The following is a 24,348-nucleotide window of genomic DNA, read 5'->3' as shown; positions in this document are numbered from 1 at the left end:
CAGTTTTCCCCACCTCTGTTCTGTCACCTCCTCCCTATTCTTGTGCCGTCCTCTGGCTAACATACCTGCCCACCTTTCCCCTTTCCCACTCCTTACTGTTTTTGCCCCCCTCCCCCACTTACGGTGCACCTCCTGGAAGCCTAATCCCTCCGTGCTCTGCGAGACAGTGTTCTTCTCTCGCTCCACCTGTACCTTGCTATCCCTTCATCTTCTGCACCATCGCCCCTTCCAAATTGCTGCTTCCATTCTATGTGATAGCTGCATTTTGGTCTGCTGAGCTGCCAGAGATGTCAGTCACATGTGTGTGATGTGTGCTTGTTTCAATGAATGTGTGTGTGTGTGCGTGTGTTTCCTTTTCTGATGAATGCTTTGGCCAAAAGCTAAAGCATAAGTGTCTTTTTGTTGTGCCTGTCTGCCACTCAATATGTCACCTTTACAGTGAGTAGCAACATACGTTTTTATATTGTTAGGCTGTAGTAATATACACATTGACTTCCTATTAAATGAATTAACTAAATTGATTTTGCAATGTAAATACTAACAAATTCTACTGGCACGGTACATAAAAAATATCATATTACGGTTGTTTAACCTGAAATTAGATATGGTATAGTTTCCTGGGGAAGTTCAAACAGCAAACCTCGAATACTGAAACTGCAGAAGAAAATTATCAGACACATGTGTACTGCACAGAAAAAAATTATTCTGCCCATTATTTTGGAAACTAAAAACCCTAACTCCTCCCTCTGTATACATTTATGAAATTGTAATCTTATTATGCACCAGAGAAAATTTATTTAAGAAAAATTTTAGCCACACATAAAACATGAGACACAAAGAGAATTTTATGCAAAACACACACACACAAATCAAAATTATATGCAAAGATTCCACAGTATATGAGGATGAAAAAATACAATCTGTCTCAAAAATACTTCTTCAAACAGATTTGTTTTTGGAGAAGGTCCACCTTGAGCAAAACAGAATTTCTTAGAATGAAATTTTCACCCTGCAGTGGAGTGTGCACAGATACGAAACTTCCTGGCAGAATAAAACTGTGTGCCAGACCGAGACTTGAACTCGGGAGCTTGGCCTTTCGCAGGCAAGTGCTCTACCAACTGGGACACTCAAGCACGAATCAAAACCTCTCCTCACAGATTTAATTCTGCCAGTACCTTGTCTCCTGCCTTTCAAACACAGAAGCTCCCCTGAAAAACTTGCAGAACTAGAACTCCTGGAAGAAAGGATACTTTGGAGACTCGGCTTAGCCACATCACGTTTCCAGATGAAATTCTGGTGGAATTAAAGCTGCGTGGATGGGTCTTGAGTCGTGCTTGGGTAGCTCATTTGGTAGAGCGCTTGCTCGCGAAAGGCAAAGATCCTGAGCTTGAATCTCGGTCCAGCACACAGTTTTAATCTGCCACGCAATTTCACACAATTTCTTATTTTTTCTTTTATTCCACAGACATGTTTCGCTGAAGTTACAGCATCATCAGTGGGTATTATGTTACCTTCTACAAAACATAAAAATGCTTTTTACTACTAGTACACACAGAAAATTTGAGTTTACACATACATATTTACATATTTAAAGGAAATGGATAAAATTTTATTTATATACCTTGTTACCACATGCTGTAGATTTTCTGGATTTCATGTAATTCAATGTAGTTGTTTTGTTTTATAGTTTCTCATCTGCAGCCATATAAAACTTAATGTAGAGCAGTTATTTACAAACAACAACTGTATCTGTGTGTGTGTGTGTGTGTGTGTGTGTGTGTGTGTGTGTGAGAGAGAGAGAGGGAGGGGGGGGGGTGCTAATGCTGCATTTGAGAATTTTCAGGTCAGTGTTGATGCTTGTTGAGCTGTGTTTTGTGTCCATAAGGTGTTCAGCAAATGTAGAATGACAGCTGTTCGTCTTTAATACTCTTCTGTGTTTTGTATATTTGGTATTAAAGTTTCCGCTTGTCTGCCCTATATAGATTGATTTGCAGTCTTGGCTTGTTAGTTGGTATGTACCACATGTGTTGCATTTGCCTGTGCTTGTGTTGGTTGCCCTTAGTTTTCCCTGTATTGAGTTGCCTGTCCTGTATATATGGACTGGTTTGTCGTTGTAAGTGGGAGTGTACCATTTGCTTGTTGTCATGGTTGTTTCTTGTTTGTGTGTTCTTGCGTTTCTATTTACATTCTGTGTGTCTATGTTTCTAAATTGGTGACTGGTTGATTGTTTTTGTGTGCTGAGTATCCCCTTTATTTTTGCTTTAATGTTGTGATTCAGTTGTTCGTCTTTCATCTACTTACACCTTCTTCTACGTGACATTATTCTAACTGTCGGGCTTCCTCAGTTCTGGTTAACACCTGGCCCATATAGTCGTCGTTCACGCCATCAGGATGTAAAGGAAACACAGTGTCCATCATCACCTCACGCCCATGCACCAGGAAAAATGGCATAAATGCTGTGGTGTCTTGTTTGGCGGTGTTGTAGGCAAACGTCATGAAAGGTAGCACCTCGTCCTAGTTGCTCTGCTCAACACTGACGAACATTGATAGCATGTCGGCCAAGGTCTCATTAAGCCATTCAGCAGGCCCGTTAGTTTGTGGATGGTAGGCAGTTGTCAAGTGATGAGTAATGTTGCACCGACAGTTTATCTCTGTCACAAGATTCGATTGAAAAACTTTCCCTGGCATCGTGTTTTAATACAACGTCTTCTACGAGGAATTTGGCTACCTCCAAAGCTTCAGCTGTTTTCACAGCTTTTGTAATCGCATAGCATGTCAGATAATCAGTGCAAACAATGATCCATCTATTGCCACTAGCAGACGTTGGAAATCGTCCGAGGACGTCAATCCCACCAAGGCGTTTCGGCTGGTGGAATTGGTATGAGTTGGCCAGGTTGTTTCTGAGGAACTGCCTTTCTCCTCTGGCACTCTCGACAGTGTGACACATTGTGACGGACCCTACTAAATAAACATGCCTAGAAAAATCTCTTTGGGATCCTATCATATGTCTTAATAAATCCTAAATGTCGGGTCTCAGGTATGTCATGGAATTTCTGTAGAACATCTAAGTGCATGTGTTTAGGAATCACTGGTAGCCACCTCTTTCCAAACGGATCAGAGTTTTTCTTGCAAAGTAATCCATTAACTACCTTAAATTGTCCTTTCACGTCCTCCGACAGATTTAAGGCATGCATAATTTGAGATATCTTGGCATCCTCCTCCTGCTCAGCAGAGAGATCCTGGAGTGCAGCGAGACAGTCACTATCTTCATCAAAGTCTAGATGGTCTTGCACAGGGTTTCTTGAGAGACAGTCAGTTTCTTGGAGTTTTCTTCCACTTTTGTACTCTATGGTAATGTCATACTCTTGAAGACGTAGTGCCCACCTGGCGAGTCATCCTGTTGGATCCTTAAGACTTGTCAACCAACAAAGTGAATGATGGTCTGTAACAACTGTGAATGGCCTTCCATAGAGATACTGTTGAAATTTGCACGTGGCCCAGCAAGACATTCTCTTTCTGTAGTTGAGTAGTTTCTCTCAGCTTTTGTAAGTGTCCTAGAAGCATAGGCGAATAACCTTCTCTTTTCCATCTGAAATTTGCATCAGAACAGCACCGATCCCATACCCGCTGGCATCTGTGTGTAGTTCTGTAGGTGCTCTCTCATCGTACAGATCAAGTACAGCGTCAGTCATCAGAGCTTTATGCAGCACATTGAAAGAATCTTGTTGAGCATCACCCAAGATAAATTTAGCATCGGCTTTTAACAAATCTTGGAGTGGACTGGCTTTGATACAATAAGTCTTTGATAAAACAACGGTAAAAACATAATCTTTCTTGTATTAAGTTTCAGCCCGCCTTGTTGGAGACACTTAAGAACAGCCCTCAGTCTTTTTATGTGTTCGTCAAATTTCTCTGAGAACACTATAATGTCATCTAAATAAAAAAGACACATCATCCACTTCAGGTGACTTAAAAGATTATCCATCATCTGGTCAAACGTTGGTGTGCATTACACAAAATGAACAGAATTGGCTTAAAATCATACAGGCCCTCAGGGGTGATGAATGCAGTTCTCTCACGATCAGCCTTATCTACTTCGATTTGCCAGTATCCCAAGTACATGTCCATGGTTGAGAAAAACTTAGCCCCCATCAGACAATCCAGTGTATCGTCAATTTGTGGAAGAGGGTGAACATACTTTTTAGTTATGTTATTAAGCTTCCTGTAATCCACACAAAGGCGCCAACTGTCATCCTTCTTTCTGACGAGGACCACTGGTGACAACCATGGGCTCTGTGAAGGCTGAATGATGTCATTCTTGATAATTTTCTCTACCTTGTTGCGAATTATTCAAAGTTCCGTTGCTGACACACGGTATGCTCTCTGGCTTATTGGTTGATGGTCTCCAGTGGTAATACGGTGCTTCACCGTCGATTTGTCTATTTTGCTCTTCACCTGAGGATTGAAGCATTCAGAGAACTCTTGAAGAATGGCAAGTAGCTCCTTCTGTTGTTCCTTAGTGAGATGCACATGCATCTTGGAAGGATCTGCGGTCCTCTACGACAGTTAACTATCCACAATTCACCAAATCTGAAAATGATGTCGTGACTACACTCTTGCAAGATTATGAATTCTAAGGGCTGTGTATGGCCACTTATACCCACACGAATGATATATCCGCCACCTTTCTCAACAATAGCACACCACATATCCCGGTCGTCAAGCAGTGGAAACATACTGGTTGGTTATCCTGGGTCCTCCAGACGTCAGTCTTCCTTGGTGCCCAAACAGGCTCCTCATGCAACATTGTAGGAACATAACTTTGCCAGGGTCTCGACTTTTTCGCTGTTTTAAAGGGAAATGAAGGATGAGAGAGTGGGTTCAATGTCTGTTACACTTTCTCCCTTATGACCTCTTGAAGCGTCTTGGTTTTTTTGCTCGCCGTGCAATCCAAGTGCCTTCTGAACTTCCTCTCGCACTATCTGACTAAGAACACTCGTGAAATCAGTTTATTCCTCCATCACAGACATAGATATGACGTTTGAAAGCCATTCAAACTTCTTGCGTGTAATTCTTTTTTGATGCATTGTCTCAATATACTGGCACCATTTTATGAAGTCGTCTGCTGTCGAAACCTCCTTCAGGAGTAGGGCTTGACACATGTCCTTAGCAACACCCTTCCTGGGATGTGCAACCTTATCTTCCTCTTTCATTCTAGGATCCACTATTTTACACAGCTCCAAGATGTCTTGAATGCTGTCTTTTCTCCTGGACACTGTGCCCTGCACTTTAATTTATCTTCAGCCTTGCACTTCTGTCATTGTGTGTAACCGAAATACTTGCGCAGTTCCACCTGGAATATTTCCCAGCTTGTGAACTTCTCCTTGTTTTCATAACATTGCTTGGTAGTGCCCTCCATGTAGAAAAATACATTAGCCAAACACACAGTGTCATCCCATTTGTTAAATTTGGCTATATGCTCATATACCTCCAGCCACTTGTTTGGATCCTGGCCATCGTCGCCAGAGAACCTGGAAGGATGTCTCATGTGGTGGCACACAGTTGCTGTCGTAGTAACATCCTCTTCTCCTCTGTCTCCAATAGATTGCGGTCTTCAGTATGTGTGTACAGCAGTTGATTGTCTGTATTTCACTTTTGTAGTTTTCTTCACTGAGAGGAGTTTTGTTCAGTTTGCGCATTATATATTGGAAATTGGCTAGTTGGTGCACAATCGGATGATTAAAGTATTTGTGTATGGCTGTGCTGGTGGCAGTGACTTTCCTAAATATGGAGAATAGTTGATGGTTGTTGTTTCTGTGTATTGTGAGGTCGAGGAAATTTAACATTTTTTTCATTTTCTGTTTCTATAGTGAATTTTATTTTCGGGCAAACTGTGTATATATCATTGAGGAGTTGTTGGATCCAACTGGGTGTTTCATCTAGAAGACATATGATGTCATCTACATAGCGATACCAGTATACGGTTAGGACCTTACTATTGTTTCAAACATTTTGTTTGCAAACTGACTGAGGGAGATGTTGGCTAGGAGTCCACTGACTGGTGACTCCATGGGATGTCCATCCTGTTGTGAGTAGAATTGGTTGTCAGAATGAGATTTTCACTGCAGCAGAGTGTGTGCTGATATGAAACTTCCTGGCAGATTAAAACTGTGTGCCAGACCAAGTCTCGAACTCGGGACCTTTGCCTTTCGCGGGCAAGTGCTTTACCATCTGAGCTACCCAAGCATGACACACAACCTGTTCTCACAGCTTTAATTCTGCCAGTACCTCATCTCCTACCTTTCAAACTTCACAGAAGTTCTCCTGCGAAACTTGCAGAACTAGCACTCCTGGAAGAAAGGATATTGCAAAGACATGGTTTAGCCACAGCCTGGGGGATGTTTCCAGAATGAGATTTTCACTCTGCAGTGGAGTGTGCACTGATATGAAATTTTCTGGTCCCAAGTTCGAGTCTCGGTCCGGCACACAGTTTTAATCTGCCAGGAAGTTTCAGAATTTGTTGTCAAATGAGAAATACTTTTTCTCTGTGATCAGTTTTAGAATGTTAGATATTTCTATTATGTGGAGTTTAGGAATGACATTCAGTAGTTCTAATTGCTGTTTGATGATGTTGGTGGTTCCAGCAGTAGGGATAGTCATGTAGATGGACGTGATGTCAAATGATGTGAGGGCGGCTCTTGTGGGTATGTTGATGTCTTTCATTTTTTGTATCAGCTCTTCAGTGTTGCGTATGCTTCTGTCAATTGTGTATACATATAAAGTTTCCATAAGGATCTGTGTATTTCTCTGGCTAGGTGATATGTGGGTGCACTTATGAAATTTACACCAGACATATCAGAGTGTCCTCCATGTTGAGCTTTAGCAGGCTGTTCAGTCTAGGTGGCTTGGGGTTCTTTTGTTTTAGCCATTCAACTTCCGGTTTTGTGTTTGAGTATTTTTCTGATATCTTTGTGTGGGGACACTGGTTAGCTTTTTTATGTTGTTGTTTAAAGTTTTGTTTTTGTATTTCTTCTGTTTTATTACTAGCATGGTGTTACCCTTGTCTGATCTCATGCTCAGAGTCCTGTTGTTTTTAAGTTTGTTCATTATTTTCCTGGAAGTTCTTTTTTTCTTCAGTTTTTGTTTTCCTTTATTATGCATCTTATTTCTTCAAACCTTGGGAAACGGTTCCTTACACACACACACACACACAAAAGGAGGAGGAGAGTAGTTTAGATAAACATATATCCAAAAATCCTCCATTTTTGTGCTATTAATGAAATTTGACGTTCAACAACTTTCCAGAAACTACCCATCAATTTCATTTATCTAAGCAGCAATTTTGCCTCATTGTATCCTAGATGGTAATGTGTTGGCAGGGGGACTTTACATTCATCATTTGTCTCTTTGCAATATATCAGTTGTGCACATGTACTACAGGTAGTGAGCTAACTGAAAGTGCTCCATTCAAACATGCAACATTATTCATTTCCGGAGTAGACAGACATAATTTTAATGTGTGGCTATGCGCATGGTAGTGGACACCAGGCTGCACCATTATATCAGATGCATTTCCAAACCAAAGACAGCTGAGTCGTCCAACCTTTTTAGTGCTCTTCCCTTAAGCATCAAAAAGATAGAAAAGTTTTACATTTTTAAAAATGAGCTGATAAAAATGTTATTAAGGGAACGTTTTTACAGTGTTACAGAGTACATGGATTTTCAGAACATAGTGGTCAATGATAATGATAATTCATATTTGAACAAATGTATGAAAATAGTCTGCCTGTACCCACTACAATTAATTAATTATTGTTTGTTCTGTTATTCTCTACTATAGGGGTCAATGGCAATGATAAGTCATATCTGAAAAACAAATGTATGAAAATAGTATACACTATAAATAATTAATTATTGTTTGTTTTGTTATTCTCTACTATACACTGCACGAGATATATACTTATATATGTTTTACCACTGTAGGCCTATGTTATTAATTTACTGTATAATTACAAACTCATATAATGTAACATGACAACTCCTATATCATTGTACACTCCTGGAAATTGAAATAAGAACACCGTGAATTCATTGTCCCAGGAAGGGGAAACTTTACTGACACATTCCTGGGGTCAGATACATCACATGATCACACTGACAGAACCACAGGCACATAGACACAGGCAACAGAGCATGCACAATGTCGGCACTAGTACAGTGTATATCCACCTTTCGCAGCAATGCAGGCTGCTATTCTCCCATGGAGACGATCGTAGAGATGCTGGATGTAGTCCTGTGGAATGGCTTGCCATGCCATTTCCACCTGGCGCCTCAGTTGGACCAGCGTTCGTGCTGGACGTGCAGACCGCGTGAGACGACGCTTCATCCAGTCCCAAACATGCTCAATGGGGGACAGATCCGGAGATCTTGCTGGCCAGGGTAGTTGACTTACACCTTCTAGAGCACGTTGGGTGGCACGGGATACATGCGGACGTGCATTGTCCTGTTGGAACAGCAAGTTCCCTTGCCGGTCTAGGAATGGTAGAACGATGGGTTCGATGATGGTTTGGATGTACCATGCACTATTCAGTGTCCCCTCGATGATCACCAGTGGTGTACGGCCAGTGTAGGAGATCGCTCCCCACACCATGATGCCGGGTGTTGGCCCTGTGTGCCTCGGTCGTATGCAGTCCTGATTGTGGCGCTCACCTGCACGGCGCCAAACACGCATACGACCATCATTGGCACCAAGGCAGAAGCGACTCTCATCGCTGAAGACGACACGTCTCCATTCGTCCCTCCATTCACGCCTGTCGCGACACCACTGGAGGTGGGCTGCACGATGTTGGGGCGTGAGCGGAAGACGGCCTAACGGTGTGCGGGACCGTAGCCCAGCTTCATGGAGACGGTTGCGAATGGTCCTCGCCGATACCCCAGGAGCAACAGTGTCCCTAATTTGCTGGGAAGTGGCGGTGCGGTCCCCTACGGCACTGCATAGGATTCTACGGTCTTGGCGTGCATCCGTGCGTCGCTGCAGTCCGGTCCCAGGTCGACGGGCACGTGCACCTTCCGCCGACCACTGGCGACAACATCAATGTACTGTGGAGACCTCACGCCCCACGTGTTGAGCAATTCGGCGGTACGTCCACCCGGCCTCCCGCATGCCCACTATACGCCCTCGCTCAAAGTCTGTCAACTGCACATACGGTTCACGTCCACGCTGTCGCGGCATGCTACCAGTGTTAAAGACTGCGATGGAGCTCCGTATGCCACGGCAAACTGGCTGACACTGACGGCGGCGGTGCACAAATGCTGCGCAGCTAGCGCCATTCGACGGCCAACACCGCGGTTCCTGGTGTGTCCGCTGTGCCGTGCGTGTGATCATTGCTTGTACAGCCCTCTCGCAATGTCCGGAGCAAGTATGGTGGGTCTGACACACCGGTGTCAATGTGTTCTTTTTTTCCATTTCCAGGAGTGTATATGATAAAATGGATGCTCAATAAATAACAATAATAATGTATTGTTATGTTGTTGATACAGGATCCGAAGTGCCACAGACTTTTGTTGAGGAAGATCATGTGTTGCTTGTATGCCTGACCAGGAAGACCTGTTGAAGAAGAACCAAGTATCAGCACTAGATCAGTGCCCCTGACGTGGTGCATCTCCAGGTCCAGTATGGAGAATATTTCACGAGAAACTCATGTGCCCATATCAACATCTGCAGTGTCTTACACCTGCTGATCACCCACCAGAAGACAACTTTTCCTGACGGTGTTTCGCACAAACTGACAATCCATTGTTTTTTTGGTTTACAGACAAGGCAATGTTTTGAAAAGATGGAATAACCAATATCCATAACCAACACATTTGGGCCCATCACAGTCTACATGCTAAGAACGCCCCCAAGACCTAATCAAATACGTGATCCAGCACATAAGAAAAACATGATGGATCTCCAGCAAATTTCAGTCTCACTGGTTAAGATTCACTGTCCGGTATCTACTGTGGCAGATGTACAGGTAGAGGAGGACCAGTTTCATGGGCTGCACATTCTGTCGACCTCTCTCCTTTGTAGTATTATCTTTGGAGAGACACCTCCAACAAAAGGTTTATGCAGCACATCACCCAGATGAAGAAACCCCCCATTGACATGTATGTCAGTTTGTGAAATCATTTGAAATCATCAGAGAGTATCTGAAAGGGTGCGACAGTCCATCATTTGATGAGTGCCTATGTGTTTAGAATCACAAGGAGGATATTTAGAGCATTTATTATGAGTTTATGTGGTGACGAGCTCCCATCATGTAAACTGTAAACTTTCAGTAATAACTCAAAAATGAAGGTTCTTTGGACAAATGTTTATATGAACCTGTCCTCAGAGTTTGTAAAAGAATTTTTGAAACAACCTGTATAATAAATTAAAGGGCAAAAGCATATATAATATGTAACCAGAGACCCTAAAAATAAGGCTACTGCAGATAATGTATTTAGTAGAGCAGTTCATGCAGGATGAAATGATAATTTGAGTAAGAGACAACTTAGTATAAGATTTTTTACTTTATGTGTGTGTATAGCAGAATTGTATTATTGTTAGGACACTCTTATTAACTTCAGTTGTTCCATGTTTATGGTGAAATATTACTACAGTTTTGCCACACTTGCTGTAATTGAATCAAATTACTTAGATTGTGTGCAAGTATGTTAGGAGATTAACAAATCATACTTTTAAAAAATATATAATTTTGTTTAAAAGGGTCTTTTTTGACTTGTTCAGAATCTAAAGATGATCACTCATGAGATTCCAACATAGCAAAACTTATTAAAAGAGTTATGGAACGCAACGCGCTGCTGACAGAAGTCATACTGTACATCCAAAAAGAGTTACTCAAAAATATCCAACCCTGCATGTGTGTTTTCTTCCTTCAGTGATATTTATTACCAATAACAGAGGTGGTCCTTGTCACAGGTACACCAGTGGAACAACATGAAGTGGTAACTGGGAGGCGCTATGAACCCAGATACAATCACTTTTGCACAAAGGACACTGGAAGACAATACAAATAAGTAGCCTAGCTCTCTGCCATGCATTTTATCCAGAGTTATTCAATAGCAGTGGAAAGTTAATAAGCTCTAGCTGGTTTTGTGCTGAAAAGCATTTTGCTCCACACTCACTCCAGGGATAAAAACCTGTAGAATCTTAGAAACACACCCCTGTGGAGCACTTGGGCAGGTACAGCGTGCCAGCTGAACATACAGTGCTGTGACTGCAGTTCGACCGGTACACTGGGGTAAGGGGTTGTGTCAGGTGGGGAGGATAGAGGGATAAAGATGTGGAAAGTGGGAGGAGGAGTTGAGGAGTATAGCTGGCGGCTCGGAGGCAGGTAGCCAGTGTACAGGACAAGAATTCAGGAGGGAGAGGCAGCAGGTGTGTGGGACAGGAATTTGGGTAGGTAGGGAAAGCAGGTGTACAGGACAGGAAAGAAACAACACATGGGTACTGGAACTGGTGGGTTTGTGTGGTGCACAGTTCAGATGTTCGAGAGGCATGGATTGGAAGGTGGTGACAGGACAGAGGATGGTGAGACTGTGGGGTAGAGAGTGTGGCTACAATAGGTTAGTAGAGATTGAGCCCAGGAGAATTACAGAAGTTGCAAAGATAACTTGCACCTGCACAGTTCAGAAAAGCTGGTGCTGGGGTAAAAGGATTCTGATGGCAGGAGAAGTGAAGCAGCCATTGAACTCAAGCATGTTGTGTTAAGCAGCATATTCTGGCGGTGAGTCATCTACACTGCTCTTGGGGCATGGGTGTTTGTGTTGTCCTTGGCATAAGTTGATTTAAATTAGATTAACTAGTTTGTAAGCCTAGGGACCGATGACCACAGCAGTTTGGTCCCATAGGAACTTACCACAAATTTCCAAATTTACACTGATCTTGTTCTCAGTTTGGTGTACATTCATTCTGGTAGACAGCTGCCTGGTAGTCATGCCCATACAAAATGCTGTGCAGAAATTGCAGCATAACTGGTATACAACATGACTACTTTCACAGTTGGCCCAGCCTCTAATGTGACAGGATAAGCCTGTGACAGAACTAGAGTAGGAGCTGTCGAGTAGATGATTTAGGTAGGCCTTGCACTGTGGTCTTCCACACAGTCTGTGCCGATATTGGACAATGAGGGTGTGCTTCTTTGCAGCTGTTATTTGGGGGTGGTGGGAGGATTAGGGGTGTGTGAGGATATGGTATGGAAAATTTGTTTGGGGACAATATTTGGGGGTGATGTCTATCTGTGAAGGCCTTCATTTTACCTTCAGCATACTCGGCAAGGGAATTTTCATCACTGGAGATACACCATCCACAAGTGGCCACAGTACATGTTCAGCCAACACAACGTAACTGTACAAATTTGTGCATGTGTGTATCCTTGTGTGTGTGTGTGTGTGTGTGTGTGTGTGTGTGTGAGTGAGAGAGAGAGAGAGAGAGAGAGAGTGGAGTATGTGTGTTTGCATGTATATGTACTCCAACACATTAAAGGATTTGTCCAAAAGCTAATATAGTTTTTCTTTCTTTTTGTGTGTCTGTTGATTACTTGACACTTCTAGAATTTGTACTCTGTGTGAAAGGGAAAATTCATAATGTGATCTTGTGAACGTTTATACCCCAAGAGAAGAACCAGATGATGATAATTTAGACTGTTTTTGTTATCACTTATAGGATGCTTTTAATTAAATACCTAGATATTACGGCAAAATAATACTGACTATACTGTCAATCTGGACAAGAAAGCAGCATTTACAAATCTTCCCAGTAAGGAAAAAAAGTAAAGGGGATGGAAAATGCCAGAAAAAAGGAAGTAAACTAACCAGAACATATATTGGTATCAAAAACATGTGCATATGATATGAAAAATTTGAGCTATTTCAGATGAGCTATTTTTCATTCTGTTAAAGAAAACATTGTTTGTGCTATTTCAGATGAGCTATTTTTCATTCTGTTAAAGAAAACATTGTTAAAGTAAGGAAATGGAACAAAGAAAAACAAAATGTTGGATCCACATTTAAAAAGTATCAGAACAAGCTGAAACAGAAGTTACAAACAGAGGACAGTACACATAAAGATATAGTACAGAACTCAATTAAAATGCTGTTCTGACAACAGCACATGAAATACTAGGGAAACAATAATAAATGGAACTTAAGACTGGAACATACAAAGTAATCTAAACCAGGGTGTTTACAACGGAATGCATGCGCCAACTGGACATTGTACAATGAAAGAAGGATAGAGCTAGGAAGCATGTTCAGGAGGAAAAAAAGGAAAGATATAAGGAGAAAGATAAAGGACATGGATGAAGAATATGAATAAGAAAGTAGAAAATTTTGAAAAAGTTATAAAAACTGTTGAACACAGACCTAAAAGAGCAGTGTGTAAGAATAAGAAGAGAAATTTGCTGACAGATGGTCAAACATGGGAAAATGATGCTTTTTGCAGCACACTGACAATGGCAGACAGTTCACTTGTGACATTGCAAGCTATGATTGAAGAACTAAGGTCCAAGGCATGAAGTGTCAAATGACAAGTAATTTTAATAAGATTATAGTATTTCTTAAATCAAGTGCAGGCTTTAAAATGATTTAAGGTCATTACAAAAAGATCTTGGTCAACAGGATCATATTGTGATTTTTTGGGGTGCAGGTAATAATCTAGATTTTTAGCAGACTTAATATCTTCCTGTGTACAATATTCATAAATGACATAAATTCACTGATTTACCTCATATCAACAAAAATAAAGACATGCCTACTTTAGAATACATACCATATGCAGATAGTATTTTCCTACTGAAATGCTGTGTTGCCATGTTCATAAGGCCTTGGCCCAAGCAAAATTGAGGGAATATTAAAAATACTTTTCCTGTTATGGATCCAATATATTGCAGTTCCTGAAAGTAAAACAAACCACATGTCATGAATGTGCCTAAAATAGAATAGGTATTTTAAGTAAGAGAGTTTGCCAGACATCATCCATCAATCTATTTCTTAAATGTAGCAATATATATTTTCAATAAGTAGTGTAACACATTCTTCTCTCCCAGACAATTTCTGTTGAAAAAATGTGTATTTTATGGTGGGATATTGTGGACTAGGCCTGGTTCAGCACATACTGTTTCATTCAGTTCTGATAGGCGGCAGAACTTCATGTGGCCTTCAAAATTGCATCTGTAATGGAGGTGCGTTCCGAGCAGAATCGCAACAAGGTTGCACAAACCTGTCTGATCTCTTACACGCTGGTTAGCCGCACACAGCTGTGTCTCCTCCAACAATCAAACACCTCACTGCATAACTTGATGTCTCTGGAGGCATTGCTGACACATTCATCCATCAGTTGGGATACTCAGAGGTGTGTGCCTCCTGAGTTCCTCACTGCCTAATAGAAGACCATCAAGAACAATGAAGGACTATCTGTGGGCAATTGCTTGCATGTTAAAAGGCTGAATGTAATAATTTTTTGTTGAACATTGTAGCAGGCAATGAAACATGGGTTTATCACTTCAAACCAGAAACAAAACATCAATCCTTGGAGTGGTGTCACACCACCTCTCCTCCACAGAAAAAGTCCAAAGACTCAACCTCAGATGGTAAAGCCAGGGTGACAGTCTTCTGGAATGCTGAACGGGTTATTCTTCACTACAAAAATGCAAATGAACTTCTGCTTTTCCATGACAGTATAAGGCTTCACACAAGTCTGCACCCAGGAGGAGTTCACAAAATTTCATTGGACTCTCCTTCTTCAGCCAGCTTACAGTGTGGATCTTGGACCTTCTGACTTCCATCTGTGTGGCCTAATGAAGGATGCATACTACAGGAAGCAGTACGTGGATGATGGGGAGGTTACTGATACAAGACACTGGCTCCAGTCTTGACCAGAAGAGAGGTCTCATGCGGGGATACAGGCCGTATTGTGGCGTAAGGCATAAACCTAGATATAAACTATTGTTGACCCCTCGTATAGAATATATGTCCCAAGGTGAAAGGTGTTTTGATGTGCACTAGAAGGGACTGTGGCAATAACTGGGGTCTAATCCCCAGGAGTATGTATTGGACGTATACAGTGAGGAAACAAAAGTCATGTTATAACCCCTAATATCATGTCAGACGTTTTGCCTGGTGTATTGCAGCAACTTGATGGGGCATGGACTCAACAAGTCGCTGGGAAGTCCCCTGCAGAAATAATGAGCAATACTGTCTCGAGCTGTCCATAATTGCAAAAGTACTGCCTGTTCAGGTGTTTGTACATGAAGTGACCTCTCAATTATGTCCAATAAATATTTGATGGGACACATGTCAGGCAATCTGGGTAGCCAAATCATTCCCTCAAATTGTCCTGAATGTTCTTCAAATCAATTGCAAACAATTGTGCCTTGGTGAAAAGGCACATTGCCATCTGAACAAATACCACCACTGATTAGGAACATGAGCCATGAATGGCTGAAAAAAGTCTCCAAGTAGCTGAACACAACAATTTGCAGTCAATTGGATTAGAGGACCCACTCCATGCCACACCATCATGGAGCCACCACCAGCCAGCTTGGTGCCTTGTTGACAACTTGGGTCCAAGGCTTTGAGGGGACTGCACCACACTTGAACTGTACCATCAGTTCTTACCGAGTGATGCTGGAACTCATCATATCAAGCCATGGTTTTCCAGTCATCTAGGGTCCACCTGATATGGTCATTAGTCACGAGAGGCACTTCAGGTGACGTCACGCTGTTAGCAAAGGCACCCGCATTGGTCATCTGCTGCCATAACCCATTCATGCCAAATTTTTCCAAATTGTCCTAACAGATACATTTGTCGTACATCCCACATTGATTGCTATGGCTATTCAGTGCAGTGTTGCTTGTCTGTTACCACTGAAAACTCTATGCAACTCTTCTCTCAGTTACTAAGTGATGACAGTCAGTCACTGTGTTGTCCGTGGTGAGAGGTAAGTCCTGAAATTTGGTATTCTCAGCACACTCTTGACACTGTGGATCTCAGAATACTGAATTCCTTAATGATTTCTGAAATGGAATGCCCCATACTTATGGCCCCAACTGTCGTTCTGCATTCAAAGTCTGTTAATTCCTGCTGTGTGGCCATAACCCAGTTAGAAACCTTTCCAAATGAATCACCTGAATACAAATGAGTGCTTTGCCAATACACTGCCCTTTTATACCTTGCATACATGATAGTACTGCCATCTGTATAGATGCATATCACTATCTCATTACTTTTGTCACCTCAGTGTACCACTGTAATCAGACCTATGATAATTTATGGGGTTACAATATGGTTGGAATGATAGAACAGAAAGTGGCACACCCACTGTTAGGCTGAAGACTACACTGGATGTGACACCATTATACCTTTGGACTACAATGTAGATCGCAGCAGAGGAATACAGGTTAAAAACTAGAAGTGATATCCAGAATACAACAGTAATACAGTGATAGTGGTAAACATAGAAATGGTAGGGAAGCAGTGCAAGAACAAATCACAATACCATTCAGGAAACATAGTCTGGTTTACTGACAGGATTGTGCACAGAGGAGAAACTCCATAGGTGATACAAGGATAATGGCATCTACTTTCATTCAGACAGCCAGGAAGCTCTGAAATCTCTATCAGCCCCTACAACTAGATCAAAGATCAATGCAGAATGCCATGATGCCCTTGTGAGGCTAGAGCAAACCAACAGGGTAAAACTCCTGTTGGTCCCTGACAAGGAATAAGCTGATAGGCTGATCAGGACAGGTGCAATGACTTCAATTGTTGGGCTGAAACATGTCATAATGGTCACCAAGGTGGTGTTAAAAGCAAAACTATGTGGCTGAATTAGAAGGCAGCACACAGAATACTGGACTAAGATTGAAAACAAAAATATGACAAACTAATGAGGCTGGAATGGGATAACTGAGGATGGAGCCCACAGCGATAATCAGGCCAGAGCCACAGTCACAACCAGCCAGTGCTGGTCACTGAACTGTATGATCATAGGCCTCATGTACCAGCACCCAGGCCTTGCAACAGCTCATCTTTCCTTTGTTCCAAATTAATTGGCATGATTAGAAACCCAACCACTACTACAAAGTCAGCAAGCAGCAGCAGCAGCATTTAAACCACATCAAACCAGCCCATTGTGTTAAAACAGTTGGATAGCAAGTGACATGCAGCCTCTGTTGTTCAGTATCAGGTCAATATCATGGCCATCTCTACCATCAACAGGCTCTGAACCTTGGTCTGCTGCCTGAGCATCCAAGCACTGGGATACTCTATTGTCTTCTTGGAACTATGGTATGGGAGTCAATACATTCCCACCCCTGCCAAGGTATCAATGAAGAATTTTTAGACCCTACACCACTGGATATGGTGGAGCATCACATGTTCAATGCACAGCAGCTGCGCCTGGTTGGCACTACATGGACCGGGAAACATGAAACAGTTTCATTACACATCTGTGGCAGTGGTGCCCGATCAGAGCTAATACCTGCATACCTTGTCGGAGGTTGGCACACCGGGTGATGCTGAACGACATATTTATTTTGATCAGCTTCAAGGTTGAATGTTTCCGTGCACTGGGTCATATCTCATAGTTTGTTGGGTATGTTGATGGAAAGAGCATTACACCAGCCAGTACAGAGAGCATGCCTGGCTCAGGCATGGGAAACCTTCAGTAATTTCTTAAGGATATGCTGGAATATGCATAAGGTTTTCATTGTACATATGAATTGCCTAGATGAAATGCTTTAGGATGAGCAAGGACAATACAGTAACATGAACATTAATAATTAATGATAGATATCATGTAGGATTTTAAGTTTACAGCTAATACAAAATTTTTTGGAGAGGTAAACTGGAAAATGTGACCCTACAGAAAGAAGTTAAGGTTTACCCATTAAGGCTGGTTTAAGCTATAGTACAGTGCTGATAAATTAGAACATGAATAAACAGTGATATTGTTATTGCTTGGTTAGGTTTCACTGTCTTGACATCACACAGCATATAATCAAAGCAGAAAAAGTACTGAAATACCACAAGGATGCAAGATGGTTATCAGAAGTGATGCCATCAATTAAACTGTTCCAGATCCCTCAAGAAGCAATGTCCATGATAGCAGTACACCCACCAACAATAGCCAACCAAGCAAAAGAAGCTACATAGTGGGAAACACTATTACATGTTGCAAGGTATGTGAAAACAGAGGAATTAAAGTGATTCTTTTGTTATATATGACACAGGTGGGGCTGATCTAGGGTCTGTAGTCGGGGAAGAATTAAGGACAGCACAGGTGGCGCTCGTATAGCACCTGTAGCTTGGAAAATTACAGTGTTACTGCACAGCATGGGTGGGGCTGGTATAGTGTCTGTAGCTAGATCAGTGTTATTGTTGGATAAATCTCTCAGCTTGAGAGGAATTAACAGAGAATTAATAAAGAGTGAAAAGAGCAATAGGTTACAGGAATTTTGATAGATTCCCCAGTCATGATGTCTTGAGACCATGACCAAAGCAAGGTTACCATGGATCTCCTACTGTTATAAATAAACTTTTCTGAATTGGTAAAATATAAGAATGGAGAGAAAAAGGATGGTACACAAACGACAGGTCACAGTTCATGCAGACCACTATCGCTAAACAGTGGGGCAGTGTATGAACCGTTCTATATGTACAGGTCAGTTCTGTTGCCCATAGAGTTTAGCCCACAGTCACAGTACATGTATTCTCCTTATAGTTATTAATGATAAGTAGTAAGTTATTAGCATCAACTTGTAAAAGTTAATACAGGGAGGAACAGATGAGCAAATCAGATTGTAATGTTAGGAAGCCATCCTAAAACCTGCTCCTTCCCACATAGTGGAGTAAAAAACCACTCAGCAATGAGAAACAATCTGACAAAGACAGAATTAACCAAAAAAAAATAATCTTTGAAGCCAAGGCTAGTGTGGTCACAAAAAGAAGTGTAGATAGTGAAAAAGGACTAAGTGATGTTACAAATGTAATTCGTAAATACTCGTAAACAAATTAGTGCCCATTTACAGCAAGATTTTCAAGAGAAATTCAAGGACAGATTTTAGGATGGGGGGGGGGGATGATTCTAACAAGATAAATTGTCACAGTATTTAGAGCCAGCTATTGAGTGCTGAGTGGTAATGAGGACACAGCCACAATCAGCCAATGTAGATGACTGAACTGCGTGATCAGCAATCCCAAAACACCTGTATTCTCAGACCTTACATGCTGATGCCTGAGCCAGTCTCCACAAAGTACTGCAGCCCAACACACAGCTGGTTGCAACAACCGGTCACTGCCTCTGTTCCAGATCATTCAGTGTGACACACAAGCCCAGCCACTGCCCCAAAATCAGCAATCAAGAAGGAGCGGCAAAAGTATTTAAACCTGATCAAACCAGCTCGACATGGTTCAACAGCTGGGCAGCAACGTGACAAGCAGCCAGTGTTGTTCAGATATTAATGTCACTGTGATCTCTACCATCACTAGGCTCTGATCTTCTGCCCATTGCCTGAGTATACAGGTGCTCTGGCACTCTACTGTCTTCTCAGGACTAAGAAGTGAGGGTCCAGCCATCCCTGCCCACCTAAGTATCAACGAGGAACTTCCGTGTCCTACACCAGTGGGTGTGGCACTGCGTAATATTTTCAGTGCAGAGCAGCTATGCCTGGTCAGTGCAACATGGGCCAGCAAAAGCAAACCCTTCCCCTTATCCAGCAGCCACGGTAGTGGCAGTTGATCTCAGAGAATTACTGCCTACATCCATCCATCCTGTATCCTGTTTTAAAGCTAAAGCCATATTTCAGGAGAAGTTCTGTAATCCAAGGCTTTAAGAGGAGACTGGTAAGCCTGATGTCTGGCTGTAGGAATTTTAAGAAAGACCTTCACACAATGGGTATCAAGAATGAAGCAACACCACATTCATCTTCTAATGGTTCACACTGGAAGTCCATAGACACAGAATATTTAGGTAATTAACCCCTTAAGAAATTGTGTATCATAAAGAACTAGTAAATGGTCTCTTACTATTCTTTAACAGTACTGGCTCATTTTACTAAAATTACAGGGAAATAAACTACACAATAAACTCAGTCTTGGTGCAGGTAATAGTGGGCTAGTACCACTATTGTTTTGTCTCCCTGTGAAACTCATTTATTCAATCAATCAATAAAGGAACCTAATATTGCACAGCTTTAAGTAATTTTATGAACAAAAACACTCAAGAAATTGCTGCAGAGTCTGAATTTCACAAAATTATCTGCAATAGAGTCTTGAAGGTGTAATTTGTAACATTCAGGATTATCTCAAGCATGGAAGCACATGGATCTCTGTTGATGAAAACGCAGATGCAACATGATCATGAAAGTGTTGCAATGCACTTGATGCGAAAAAGACATGCAGAAAATCTCTTTTCTTTGATAATAAACTATTTCAGTACAGAAAATTTTTCACTTCTTACTGTTTTATGGGCAAAAAGGGAATGGCATGGCAATTTATTGTTATTTTGCACTGAAATTGTTCTGTATTGTGTTAAACAATCTTCCCTACAATGAGCAGGTGTGAACTATCCCTTCAATATATCTTTTGGTCAACTTTTATCCTCAATGGTATCCCTTCATCTTGCACTCTTCCAACTCCCCACACAAACCCTCCGTCCATATCCTTGTTGTTAACATGAGTCAATTTAATCTGTGTAAGCTTTCTTTCATCCCTATCCTGTTCCCTTGCTGTCCTGCTCCCCTTTTCTGTTGTATTTTATTGTATTATTGGATTTTTACTGGTCCTGTTGTCTACAAAAACAGTTTATCAATGACAGTGGACTATTTAACTTACATGTATACAACAGACAGATACACAGTAAAGGACAAATACCAGAGTTACAGTTTTCCCACATGACCGAAGATTTAAGGTGAGAGTGAAAGTAGGCATGACATCCACTCTTTATTCTTTTTGAATTGAATTTTATTTGGTCCTGTAAGATTACATTGTGTACAGTAAAAGTACGTGTAACATAGGACATGTCAAAGTAGTAACATTCATTATCACTTATTTTTCTACCCCTTTAGCTTACATTTTTACATACTTGGTAATGAATAACAATATATACAAATTTAATGGTGTAAGTATTCTGCAACACTGTAAAACTCTTTTTCAATGAGATAGTCTTTAAGTTTCTTTAGAAAGTCATTGTCAAGTACACTATCTTGCAGGTTTTTATGCAGACTTCTTAGTAGTCTGATACCAGAGTACTGGGGTCCTTTCTCTAGCACTGCCAGTCGGTGGGGTATGCTCCATACTTCATTCTTGTATTGTGGGTGTGTACACGAGCATTTGTAATCCAGTCCTCACTACCTTTTGTGATTTACATTATTGTTTTGTATATATACAATGATGACAAAGTTGATACCTAACTCTTGAAACGGTTTCTGCACATTTCAGGGTCTTTCTTCTTAAAATGGTCCTAATTGCTTTTTTTTTTGTAATGTGAACACTCATTTTGTCTCTTGTTTTTTTGGGTTTCCCCACACAGTCACTCCATACTGTAAGTATGGTTCGAAACGTCCATGATACACTGTACACAGAAGGTACTTGTCTGAATACTGTGATAGCTGCAACATTAAGAATATGACAGAGCTCAGTTTCTTACAGACATTATTAATATGTTTTTTCCATTTCAGTTCATTATCCACAAGAATACCTAAGAATCTAGCAGATTCTACTTCTTCCAGCTTTGTTCCATCAACCTCTAAATCCATGTCTACAGCCTTCTCCTTGTGTTTAAACACTGCATACATAGTCTTTTTTAGATTTATAACTAGTTCATTTTCCAACAGCCATTGAGCTGTGACATTTGCAGATATGTATGCTCTTCTCTCAAGCTGTTCCATATTTTGGTCACTATTTAGTATTGTCATGTCATCAGCATACAACATTTTCTTTTCTTCCTCCTCAACACCTATATCATTAACAAATACATTAAGTAACAATTGCCCCATTACCGTAACCTGCACTCCATACTTGATGGGTTTGGTTTCTGATTGGTATGAGATTCCTAACGATACATACTGCTTGCAGTTGCACAAGTATGATTTTATCCATTCATCTGGTTGCCATCGAATGCCATAGTTGCCTAATTTTTGTATCAGCATGTATTGGTCAATGGTGTCAAATGCTTTTTGAAAGATCCAGAATCATTGCAGAGAGAACCTTTTTTCATCTAAGGACTGTAAAATTTATTCTGTTAGACTGGCAACTGCTGATTCTGTAGATTTACCCTTTCTGAAACCATGTTGTGAGGGTAAGAGAATGTTATGTTTGTCCAAATAATTAACTAATCTATCTAAAAACAAAGATGATGTGACTTACCATACGAAAGCGCTGGCAGGTCGATAGATACACAAACAAACACATACATACACACAAAATTCAAGCTTTCGCAAACAATGGTTGCCTCGTCAGGAAAGAGGGAAGGAGAGGGAAAGATGAAAGGATGCGGGTTTTAAGGGAGAGGGTAAGGAGTCATTCCAATCCCGGGAGCGGAAAGACTTACCTTAGGGGGAAAAAAGGACAGGTATAAACTCGCACATACACACACACACACACACACACGTGTTTGTGTGTGTGTGTGTGTGTGTGTGTGTGTGTGTGTGTGTGTGTGTGTGTGTGCGCGCATCCTTTCATCTTTCCCTCTCCTTCCCTCTTTCCTGACGAAGCAACCATTGTTTGCAAAAGCTTGAATTTTGTGTGTATGTATGTGTTTGTTTGTGTATCTATCGACCTGCCAGCGCTTTCGTATGGTAAGTCACATCATCTTTGTTTTTAGATATATTTTTCCCGCGTGGAATGTTTCCCTCTATTATATTCATATCATTAATTAACTAATCTGGTATACATAAGCATTTCTAGGATTTTCGAGAAACCTGATATACAGTATCATTTTAGTGAACAAAGAAGGTAAGCAGGTCTTGCTGAATTTTGCACTACGAAAATCTATATGATTAATTCATTTTACACTACTTTTCAGTCTGTTGTTGATAGGGGGAATGGGATGTATAGTCTTAGACATAAAACCTGGCCGCGAGATAGCTGCAGCAGAGACCAAGTCAGAGTCATTCATATACGGCAGTGACCGAGCGAGGTGGCGCAGTGGTTAGCACACTGGACTCACATTCGGAAGGACGACAGTTCAATCCCACGTCTACCCATCCTGATTTAGGTTTTCCGTGATTTCCCTAAATCACTCCAGGCAAATGCCGGGATGGTTCCTTTGAAAGGGCACGGCCGACTTCCTTCCCTATCCTTCCCTAATCCTATGAGACCAATAACCTAGCTGTTTGGTCTCTTCCCCAAACAACCAACCAACCATATATGGCGGCCATTATAACCGGGCGCTCCTCAGAATCCTAAGTCTCCACATATGCACAATCTAACAATGCTGTAGGATGCAGAAGTGTATGGAGGAAGTGCTGTGACTCTTCAAGAGATGTTACAGAGTTGCATCTGCTCATTGTCTCATGGTAAGTCACGTAATGTAGATATAAAGTCTCAGGTTTGAGTCCACCCTATTCCCTATGTTTTTAAATTGCATTTTGGTTGACAACTAAAGTTATAGGTCTGATGGAACTTCAAAAATAATTTGCTTCACCTTCTAACCTGCCTGTAACAGTGAAAACTTCCAGAAACTATTCCACCAAACAGCTTGTGGCTGTTTCAAGATCTTAACATTTTATGCTTCTCACTCTACAGTGGCCACCATCCACAAGCAATTGGCCGCACACTACCTACTGCCTAATGTCAAGCGCCATCAGCCAAGTGAACGTGGTATGGGACTATGAGTGTATTTATCAACTGTCATTTTCTTATTTGAATTTCTAGTATTTATCATTCAGTTACATATTAGATTTTCCTTGCTTGAAATTTATGAATGTTATTCAAGAGTTGTAAGATAGATTCGAATGTGGAAAAATGTCTAACATTTGTAACATATTATTTGCTTTGCATTTAATAGGGAGTGAAGGCACCAGAAGCAACTTGGAACCTTTGTAATGTGTGTGGGGTGAGAACCTTTGGGAAAAGTATGTCAAAAAAGGATTTTATTGTTTAAAGGAAGATCATTCTGGCAAGAATGATTCTCCACATTCATTCAGGAAGTCTTGATAGCAGAAATATGTGCTGAACTACAATCATTCAAGTGTCATGCATATTTGCATTCAGTGGGCAAGGTTCAGAAGTGAGAGTAGGAATACCGCATGCCCTAATTCAAAGTAACAGAAATCAAAGGGGTGACTGTTACTGCAGTT

General features: G+C 41.2%; 1 protein-coding gene across 4 annotated transcripts in view; it reads right to left on the bottom strand.

Moving 5' to 3' along the window:
- Positions 1 to 24,348, bottom strand: part of LOC126237047 (ATP-binding cassette sub-family A member 7-like) — a 607,922-nt gene that overhangs the window by 80,193 nt on the left and 503,381 nt on the right. For all 4 annotated transcript variants that reach the window (XR_007545025.1, XR_007545024.1, XR_007545023.1 and 1 more), the window contains exon 38: positions 13,817 to 13,940. Coding sequence is in view for 1 of the 4 variants with exons in the window: in XM_049946811.1 (XP_049802768.1) it covers positions 13,817 to 13,940 (124 nt within the window). In the remaining 3 variants the exon portion in view is untranslated. The remainder of the gene's footprint in view (positions 1 to 13,816; positions 13,941 to 24,348) is intronic.

Source organism: Schistocerca nitens, chromosome 2 (assembly GCF_023898315.1).
Source record: "Schistocerca nitens isolate TAMUIC-IGC-003100 chromosome 2, iqSchNite1.1, whole genome shotgun sequence".
NCBI lineage: Eukaryota > Metazoa > Arthropoda > Insecta > Orthoptera > Acrididae > Schistocerca > Schistocerca nitens.
The sequence above is the reverse complement of the archived record's forward strand: the minus strand, read 5'-3'. Positions and strand labels throughout refer to the sequence as shown.